This window comes from Taurulus bubalis, assembly GCF_910589615.1.
Source record: "Taurulus bubalis genome assembly, chromosome: 1".
NCBI lineage: Eukaryota > Metazoa > Chordata > Actinopteri > Perciformes > Cottidae > Taurulus > Taurulus bubalis.
The window spans coordinates 30,463,540-30,474,475 of record NC_136589.1 but is presented as its reverse complement, the minus strand read 5'-3'; the positions used below and the strand labels follow the sequence as shown (position 1 = coordinate 30,474,475).

Genomic DNA, 10,936 nt, shown 5'->3' with positions numbered 1-10,936 from the left:
TAAAGGGTTATGGACATAACGGGTCTAAAATCATGAATTTATGACAAAGATCTATGAAAAATAGGCCGGCATGAGTAATAGCTATGAAAAGTGTTTTAAATGTCTATTATAAAACTAAATGCCATTACAGGTTAATTACTGAACTCTCTGCCTGATCAGCATCCTCAAATCCCTCTCATTTTCCACAATATAATTATACTCTATAATTCTAAATGTTTTTTCCCCCCACCATCTTTTTACAAAGAGCTGTGTAATTCAAGACTGGTTTCAAAAAGAAATCGTGTTGAATCAATGAAAGCGGTACCGTTCTGTTTGGAGAAAATGACACGGCGCTCCCTTTTCTGCTTTTCCTGGCTGTCTGGTCACGATTCAAAGCCTTCACAGTGGGAAGCTTTGTGTTGATGCTGCTGCAGTCCGCATGGGAACCCCCCATGCACCCCACCCCCCTTCTCCTCTTTCTCTTCTTCTCTTCCATGTCTCCCTCCTCTTCTTTCTCTTCCTGCTTCCCTTTCTCTCCTCCACCCACGCACGGCTCTCCATGACCAAGATTCTAAAAATAGCATCAGGAATCCCCGCATCAATTCAGAGGGAGGAGGAAGGGGGACGTCAGCGCACACACAAGGTCATAAACCCCCCCCCCCACCCCCCTCCAGTGTTTTTCTTGATTTGTCACAGCTCCCATTAGCTTTTTTTGTTGTCTAGGAGACCCACACCATGTCAGATTTTATGTTATCGTTAAATTACAAAAATGTTTTACCGATTCTACTGTAAATCTTATTAAATGCCCCTCCAATGATTCATTTCAAGACACAGAGTTGGGAATGAGATTTCACTGCGGAATAACAAAATAAAATAGACTTTACATAGCCAGGTTTTTTTCAGAGCAGAAACAGTTGGAGGACATGGGGAGAAAACACAAAAAGGAAAGAAGAGGGAGCAGCCAATAGCTGTAACAATAAGCGGAGCATGTGCTTGCAAGAATTCAGAGCGTGTATTCCTCGTTATTCCATGCTGCAAGCGACAGGAGACTGCAATGACTGGGAGAGCCCTATTCTTAGTAGGGGACTATTGATTTTCTTGCTGTCATTTATAATCACCGTTGATGTGCCTTCTGCTCGGAGAGAGCTTGCGTGTTCAACCTCCATCAGATAAAAGGTATGCCTTCCCTTTCCCTTCATTCTCTTTTCTATCAGTATTAGTTTAAAAAAAAGAGGGGTGTGAAAAGATTGCATGATGAAAATGCAATTACAGGCTCTAATATCTGTAGCTAATAACCTTTTATAGCCCAACTCATTTGCATTGTCACACCTAACAGCACTAGAGCACGACTTTCTTTTTGCAGGGATGAATTTCCTTATCTGACACAGCTACACCTTGAGGACACATACATGGTGTGTTACTGGTGTGCAGTGTGGAATATAAAGGGATATTCCCAGCATTAAATTACGCTGGAAGGTAACCAGTGTGTACAGAATTGAAACTTTGTTGTCCTTGCGCAGATGGTGTGAGGTGAGTGTGCTCTTGATACTGTTTCTGAGGGATGTTTCTTAATGCTTTTCATTGAAGAGTGTACGGTCCACCTCTGCCTGCTGGTGGTAAATATGGGGGGTCAGTTGGTCATCTCCTTTGTGTTTGTTGCGGCTCTGATGATGAGACGGGGACCGAGTCTTTGAACCTTTGCATTAGTGATGAGCTTTCTCTTCTCTTTATCTCTCATCACCATATTTTACAACTAGGCAAACCTCTCAGAGCCTCTCTTGTCGAAAGCTGGTCCCATCCGCCCACACAGGTATGCACATGTGTTCAAATGTGCACGTTGATGCACAAACGCACACCCTCAGGCACATGTTTTGAACACGTACATAAGCATAATGTCATAGCCACCTCTACCTCACACACATCGGACTGCATTATACATGGATCTTCCTCTGTTTGTATGTCTTTCTCTTTGTCCTCTTCACTTACCCTCATCATACTGCTCCATTTAATGCAGTGACATCATTGTGCTGTGTGAACAGAAGTTGATGGTCCAATGTTTCTGCAAAGGCCATGTCGGAGAAAACAAGGCAGGTGTGTGTTGTGCTAGCAAAGAAGACGTCATGTGCAACCAGCAGAGACCTCTATGTCATTGCTGCATTAACACTGCCAGACCGTGATTAGAGGTAGTAAAGACTATGACGTACAATGTTTTAAAGCAAGTGAGATCATGTCTCACAGAGATAAAAGAGTCAAATAAAAGCCATCAAATAAAAAAACTAATTCTATATGAAAATGTTGTCTATACTTCTAAATATTTGTTTTCCTCCTTGTGAAAATAGGTGCCGTTGACGATAATATTATCCTGGTAATGCCATTTCTGATCTCAAAATAAAAAAACACAGCAAATCTAATACTGCAGTAAACGAATAGAACTGTGCTGTCATAGCCTTTTCTTTAGCGTGCCAAAGAGGAAACGACCATAACAAGGTGGCGGCATCTGTGTGAGCTGGGGGTCCTTTTGTGTGGACTCTGGTGACTAATTGCCCTCTTGTTCATCCTCTGAGATGGATGAGAACACTCACCCCTCTGCTGCTTTAAGCTTATGGCTGTGTGTCAGGATTACCCTGGATGCTTCTTGAGCATCCCCTTATTCCTTCAATGGGATCTCATCTCATCTCGGATGTTACCTGGCATGCCCGTGCATTACAGCTGCTGCCTGCACAGGCCACTTTATCATTCCCAGCACCTTGGCTTTGCTTGTGGCGGTAATAGAAAACCCTTCATCACAGTTGTCCGCCTTGTGCAGGCCTCTCCACTCATTTATGGGACTTTGGGAAGCTAACATGCCAGCTGATATTTAACAATGACTCTCCCTATACCTGCCTCTTCCCTGAAAAATGGCAGAGCTGCTTATTCATTTGAGCAGCCTGAGCAGAACTAGCTAATGATCTTAGCTGTCAGAGATAAATTCCACCATTGGGCACAGGGCCCTGCCGCTGCTGTGGCTGGTAGCAAGCATCTCTCAGACGCTCTGTCTCAAGCATGCCCTCATTATCATCTCACACTGGCTGCACCGAGTGTTCGATGACGCCGCAGCCCAGGTTGAGTCACGACTCGTCTCTTATCTCTAGGATCGCAGGTTGTTTATCATGTGCGGAGAATATCAGCGTTTACGCAGGCCAGTTGATCTGCCCAGCTGAATACGTGTCACATTATTCACTGGTCTTAACACTGGCTCAAGGCTCGCCGTTGCTCCTGCAGCACCAAACTCTCTATTCTTGTGGAATCACTCCAGTTAGTTATAGTGGAGTAAGATGACAGCCATAGCCATGACATGCAGTGAATCGACAGACTAAAAGAAGCAACCCTGTCTCCTAAAAATTACGTTCCCCCAGAACTAACACGCATTCTCAATTACTTTGACCAGAATCCTTTTTTTTTCCTCCGCACAGTTTAAAAATTAAAATATGCTTAAATTCAGCGGGGAAGCAAGAAAACAATAACACAAACACACAATTATAAACGTATTTGTAATACGTCAAACACAAACTTAAAAACAATAAAACAAAAATACGTGTATAATCAACATACGTGTTTAATCAACGTATACGTGTATAATCAACGTATTTGTAATACGTCAAACACAAACATAATCAGGGCGGAGGTACGTTTCTGATCAAACGTAATTGAGAATGCGTGTTAGTTCTGGGGGAACGTAATTTTTAGGAGACAGGGTTGAAAGAAGTCAAGCTCTTTCTGTCTAAATTGCACAGTGGAGGCCATGATTTATTAATACATCACACTATTTTAAGAATAAATAAGCAACGATACCCAAGTCAATTTGGTTTCCAGAGCCAAGATCATAGATTTGTGTCAGAGATTTAAATAGATTTGCATATGACAGCCTCTATCCTTAGATCTTCCATTTGGAAACCCTTGAGTAGGAACTACAAAGTTAAAAACAACAACACAGCAGCTCTCTATTGTTAAAATAATCTCATTTCGAAATGTATATGTGCGTCTGTCTTTGTGGACGGAGGGACAGTGACCTGGGTTATTTCAACAAGATATGGATTCACTTACATGACAGTGATCATTACAACGAGAGCAAACAAACATGGACTGTAGTTCATTGTTAGGGGAGCAGAAACTTCACTGCTAATATCATCAGGACAGTCTGGAGGTCTGGCAGCTAGAGAGACAGTCTAATAAGTGGATGGACTCTAGTTTGAACCCCAGCCATGTCTTCTGTCAAAGCAAATGTAAAACTGCTCAGACTAACAGTCATTAAAACCAGGTGCATTACACACTATAAAGTCAAGATGCCAAGAACAATGAAATACGACTCAGAGGCCCTAAGTATCTTCATTAAAGAAACACATATGACTTATCTTTCAGAGTAGATGATTCTGTGCTAAGATAATAGTCTAATCTCTGTACCTGTGTGTAATTAATTTTGGTTCACTTCACAGTACAACACATTTTCTATCTTCCTCTTCTTTTCAATTGAACCCTTTTTGATGTACTCTGTGTTGGTGCACCTGCTCTTTTTAGATATCTCTCCCACTCGGTCCGATTTCTCTTTCTCACACACAGTGCACACTATCAGTTTCTCTCTCTCTTTTCTCTCTCACACATGCATACTTGCACATCTCTTTGCTTTGCCCTGGTTGGTTTTCTCTTTCTCTGTAATTAAAGGCTTCTTATCTACTTCCCATGTTACGTGTTGCAGCCATTGGGCTCCTCAATGTTTCCTCCTCTAGCATTTTAGTGCCACAGATCTTCTGCTGCTTCTCTGTCCAGGAGCCATCAAGGCAGAGCCGCACATTATGCTTTAACATGGCTAGACGGGCCACGTTTGACGGCAGTATGGGACCAATCCAAGAGGCACTAAATTCTGATGGCAGCTTTTACTAGAAAGAGGCCGCTTGAGTGAAATATTGTGCCGTCGTTATGGGGGTGATTGAGAGAGAGGGGGTAAGGTGGGGAAAGCAAGACGGAAAGAAAATGTGGGCTTTTGGCCTTCATAGTCGGTTGGTGAGTGAGTGTTTGTGTGTGTCCAAGAGTTGTAAAGTTTGATTTAATTATTAATGTGGAATGCTTCCCAAACTAGCAAATGAAACTCCATCTTGCCAAGGAACTCACACAGGTCACAGTGATCAATTACTTAATGAAAATGATCAGGTTTCTAATGCAGCCCTGGCCAGACCTCCACTCCAAATTCCTTTAGTACTTCACGTGGCTATAAAACAGAGTGTACCTCAGCTTTCTTCCAGTGGTTAGGCAAAGTATGCCACCGTTGCAGTCTTTAGACTCATCACAACTCTAAATGGCTGAACCAGCTTTAAGGAAAGGATTATTACTTATTAAGAATGGCTATGATATTCAAGTTGGCTCTCTCATCCTCTCCATCCCCTCCTGTCTCTTTGGCTCAGCCTCAACTTCTCTCTCTCTTGTACTTAAATGGTGTATCTCTTTTGTCTATGCTCATATTTTCATATTTTCAAAACTAACTTATTTTTATGGAGCATGAAAGAGCAAAGATGGCAAAGTCTATCCTAATACAATACTCAGATGACTATGGGTACACTTCTCATCTCCAAACTGACTGTGAAGACACAACTAAACTGTAAGAGACACATTCCCCGGTCCATTCCACAGACAAAAGCATACAGTGACCAAACATGAACCAGAGGAAAGTTGTTTATAAGGTTTGTTACACAGAGAAAGTATATCTGAAAGTATCTACACTTCATTTGGATCTATTTCCAGGTAGAATTACAAAATGGTTGTATATTTTATATTTTCTAACTCCATATTTTGCACCAAGACCCACAAGCAACTGCTGTTAGAAATTGCCCCCAAACTTCAAAAAAGTTCAGCTGAAGCCACATAATTTGAGCAGCTTCAGCAGTCTGAGTTTACTAAATGAAAGGGGGATCTTTTAGTTAGTCATTTTTTTAGTAGCTCTTTAATATCCCTCCACATACAGCTCAGCAAGTAAACCATGTCCAGGGAAACAAAAGCAGGATTAGTGATGCAGAATTCCCCTATAGCCAGGATTGATAGGAGGAATGTTACTTCTTCAATGCATACATGTGCATTTTAGTCTTGTTTTAGTGGCAAACCAATTAGACAGAATGAAAAAAAAAGATAATAATGTATCCTTTAATTCAAGTTATGTATTATCAAATTGCTAATCCTCACAACTGCGAGAAATTTCGAAATGACATGTGATGGACAGTGTCCATCCTCTGGCTACTTGACACCACGTCTATTTTAGTGGTGTGCGTCCAAAACTCCTTCAGCACCACGGACAGCGCCGTCTGCGCCCAGCCTCTCTCTCTCTCTCTCTCTCTCTCTCTCTCTCTCTCTCTCTCTCTCTCTCTCTCTCTCTGCCTCCAAAGCCGCTTTCCTCTCCGCTGTGACAGTGAAGCCTTCACCATGTTCTACTGAGAGCATGCAACAGCAGCGAGCAGCGGCTCACACACACCAGGCTGCGAGCCGACTGCAGGCTCTGCATGCAGCACCCATTCTTAATATTTCTGCGTGGTAATACAAAACCAGGCATATTCTGCTGAATTATTAAATACCAGACTGCAAGGCTCAGGCTATATGGCATGAGGTAATCGGTACAGCCCTGTTTGTTTGATGCGTTCCTGTGGGCCAACAAGTGGAAATATCAAGTGTGTGTTTATTGTTCCTTTCATGGTTTTTGAAATAGTGACACTTTTTAGGCATATAACTAGGATAGAAGGACAACCACTTAGAGTTAATCATGCATTAAATGGACTTTCGGGTTATATATTGACAAAGCATAATGTTTACAGGCCTGTGGATCTGTTTTGGTGACGTAGCAGTAAAAGTGATTTATTATAATGGGTGGTTATGGCAACATTGACAAAATCGATCTATTGGGGTCCACCGTAGATTAAGGTGATCGACCATGAGAGCAGGATTTAATCACATTTATAGTCTCAATAATCCCATACTTGTAATACCGTAACAGCCGTAAAGAGTGATCGATCCGCTGCAACCTGTACGCATAGCAGGCGATGGACAGATATTCCGTCGAAGGCGGTGTTTTGGCTTTACAGTGACGTTTTAAGGCAGGTCTTGGTCAAACCTACCAATGATACAAGTCGGTCCTATTCTGCTGGGACCGATCGCAATGAACGGGTGTCGGAGCTCTGCACGGCAAAGGAGCAACCACAGAGAGACGAGGCGATCAAGGGGATGCGGCATCGGTACGCGGGAGCTGTCCATCAGCACCACATCCCCGACGAAAAGCAAGCGAGCAGCAACCAGAGCCGAGACCCAGTCGCTCCTGTTTTCAGCCTGCCGCCCCCGCCCTCTTCTCACCACCGAGACCGCACTTCGACCACCGCCGCTCAGCGCCAGAGCCTCCAGGAGCTCCCGTGTCTGAGCCAGCCCTCTCGGCGACCTGTTCACAGCGGCGACCCTCTACCTCTGGCGAGCTACGACACCTCCCAGCGACCTTCACACCGAACCAGTGAACACAGCACCGGGCAGCCGGCGCACCTGCAGCAGGATCCCTGGGCCCCGGCCGGTTTCCAGCAGCAGCAACCACCGCAGTTGGAGAAGCAGCCTGTTTTTCCGAACTGCCACTGCAGTTTTTCCGAGCAGGAGGCGAGCCTTTCTCAAAACCATCACCATCCTGCCGATCTTCTCCCACCGCAGCCCTCCCCACCTTTTCTGCCGCCTATAACACCGCCACCAACGACGTCCTCCTCCTCTCTGCCGTTTTCCCGGGAATCTAAAAGGGGAGATCGTCTCCAAAGGAGTGCCAATAATTACCAGCAAGCAAGCATCGTGGAACGCTGCAGGGGAGGAGGAGGAGCAGGAGGGCACCGAGACCACAGGCAGTTGTTGCAGCAGCAGCAGCAGCAGCAGCAGCAGCAGCAGCAGCAGCAGCAGCAGCAGCAGCAGCAGCAGCAGCAGCAGCAGCAGCAGCAGCAACAGCACAGTCATTTAAAACTCCAACAGAGGGACCCCTCCCCTGAAGGAACCCGTGCAAACTCGCAGAAAGGGCGCTCTTTAAATGTATGTGAGTCAACCGAGGCTAACAGGAGAGCGTTCGAGTCTCAGACTCAGGACTTGCAGCAGCAGCAGCAGCAGCAGCATCAGCAGCAGCAGCAAAAGCAGCAGCAGCAACAGATCCCACAATTACGAGCGCAGCAACAGCTACTGGTGGGGAGCAGCTTGCCTATCAACCACTGCGCCAGCGGCTCAGGAGAGCTATGTAGGACTCACCAGGCTCCACTGCTGCAACAGCAAGAGCAGCAGCAGCAGCGGAAAGGCGCACTGGGGCTCTGTCCCCAGCGTCCGCAGCACTGTGAACAAGACCGCAATAAGTCTGGGAGGATCACCGCGCAAGACGATCAGGCGCAGCCACACAGCCGCGACTCCCGCGTAACACCCCCGGTAACACAACAGGCATACGCGGGGAACTCGTCTGCGACTGGCAGCAACAGCAGCAAAGACAGCCCCAACTACGGCTCGAGCTATCACCTGTGGCCAGAGAGCCCGCATAAAGGAGAGGAGAGGATACGCATCGACCTCCATAAGGTAGATTTATTCACATTTTCTCCTGCGATATCGGAGTGTAATAGGCTCTAATGACAAAAACAAACTGGCCTTAACGTTTTCACTCAATGACCACGCCTGTCATATGATTTTGATTATCACATTCTCCTATGTGTACGGTGTGCACGCGCATGGTATGTGTATGTATGTATGTTAGGGAGGGGGGGGGGGGGGGGGATGACGATTCAATACTGAATCGTCATTCAGTATTGGGCAGCTTTTCCAAAAGCGCCGATGTAACTACCGCATATGTAGCCCAATGCGTGACATATCGTATCTAACCTGGCATTTGTTTCATTTGGGCACACAAATAGGTGCACGCACGCACAAACGTGTCCGTGAACAAACGCGCGCACACACACCTGTTCCATGTTGCGGTGTTGTTTTGGGGAGCCCACTGAAAATATTGTAATGACGCTCCCCAGCAGCTGAATTAAACAAATCATGTGTTGTTTCCACTAAACCGAGGGGTTTCTGAGCGGGCGGATTTCAGTATCTTGGCTTCCAGACACAGCTCTGACATAACGGTTAGGCCTGTACCTGTCAGTGTGAGCAGCTCCTGGAAGGGTGCTCACACTTACTTTATTTTATCCAGTATGTGCTGAATGTCTGCTTGGAGAACTGCACCCATACAGTGTAATATATGTAGTATATAATATGTGTAAAAATAGAAGTAAAGACATCAACCTAGGACTTATTACATCTAACAAAATCAAGATGACAATAATGTTAGATAATATAATAAAACATTCTAAGTGACAACATGGATGAAAACATCTTGGGGGGATGTTATCAGCTAACAGAAGTTAACATAGCCCTGCAGACATTTAGATCATAGTAAAAGTGTGGTAACAAGTTGGAAGGTGTGGGTCAGCATACATGTGTTAAAGGAACAGAGAGAAAGAAGAACACGCGTAAAGCAGTTTGATATAAATTATAAATTGATCATTTGTCTAGCTTGCGGAAAACTCATAATAAGCATGACAAATCGTTATCGTGTACATTAGCTAATATTTTGATGATAAATAAGTGAATTTAATGTTCACTCTGGCTGCTCGGAGTTAAAGAATACATTGTTTTGGATCATGCAGATTTACCACAAAAATCAAACTGCAACATGTTAAAGTACACTGTTGTTGATTCTAGCTGCTAGCATGAGAGGGAATTAACTGAATATAAAGTGCCACCAGTCATCTCCCCTGAGACATCTGGTTGGCCAAAAAGGCTAAGTATTGCTCATGCCATTGCACATATGAATATTTGAACAGGTGTTCATCTTGGTTGCGAAAGTAATGATTCAATATTTTCAAATGACTACCACTGTTGTTTTGTATTTCCCCCCTCTAGCATTTCCTCCAGGTGCAGGAGATGTTACATTTTTATATCGCAGGATAGAAAAGGGGAAATAGCGGGAGGCACTGATGAGGGTGCAGCATCTAAATAAGAGCATCAGCCTCCTTTTTAAAATGCTGCAGCTGTTTTCACAGGGCTCAGCTGGCACCATTAGCACAACGTGGTACATTGAACCACCTTAACATGACTGTTCTAAATTTGGCTCAATTTTGGAGCATTAGCCGAACACCAAAATGCCCAAAGGGAAAGTTGTAGTTTTTTCTTCTTAAAGTTGCCACCATCCTGTTTCAAGTTAAAGTCACAGGCTGTTTTGCTGAGAGGGAAGCTAAACCCAAGACATGAGGTGAATTATGAAGAGGGACAATGTTATCCTCTAGTTCCATAATATTGATCAGACACACAACCCCAGAAATAGGGTCTGCCACTTTGTGTTAGAGCATCGTATAAGAATTATAGTCCATGAAAGAGTGTTTCTTCTAATCTGATGTGTTAACTGCATCATATATACATCAAGTTAATGGTGTCATATATTGTGCATCACCAATAAAGTGAAAAAAAATCATAAAACTATTAATATCTGTGAAGAATATAAGGATGTTGTGACACCATTATTACTTGAGAATAAAAGCCCATATTGTACTAGAGTAAAACGTTAGTACAAAGAGTCTTTGGTAAGTCGTAAAATAGTCCCAGTGAATACTCATTACTGTTTAAGGCATCTGGGATTTTAACAAGCTTCAGGATCGTTATGTCTTTTAAATCCATTCTCATTATTATACTGGGAGATTTATTTTTGTCTTTTTCAACCTGATCATGGGTGTCTCTGATGGGTACGGCCCAAAGAAAACAAAAAGCTGGAAAAAATGGTCAGTATACAGCAGGGAACCAGACATTAACACAATGTGCAATAGAGACCTCTTATATAAATATATCTCTCATAAAAATTATACAAATGGCAAAACAACTGTACAACTCCGGCTGGAAACTGAACATTTAT

At 43.9% G+C, this 10,936-nt stretch overlaps 1 protein-coding gene across 1 annotated transcript; it reads left to right on the top strand.

Moving 5' to 3' along the window:
* Nucleotides 1–7,215: 7,215 nt before the first annotated feature.
* LOC306752687 (uncharacterized protein) lies at nt 7,216–8,619 on the top strand (the record flags this gene model as incomplete). Its single annotated transcript, XM_079236482.1, has 2 exons — nt 7,216–8,043; nt 8,179–8,619. The coding sequence occupies 2 exons, from the start codon at nt 7,216–7,218 to the stop codon at nt 8,617–8,619; spliced, it is 1,269 nt and encodes a 422-aa protein (XP_079092608.1).
* Between the last annotated feature and the right edge of the window lie 2,317 nt (nt 8,620–10,936).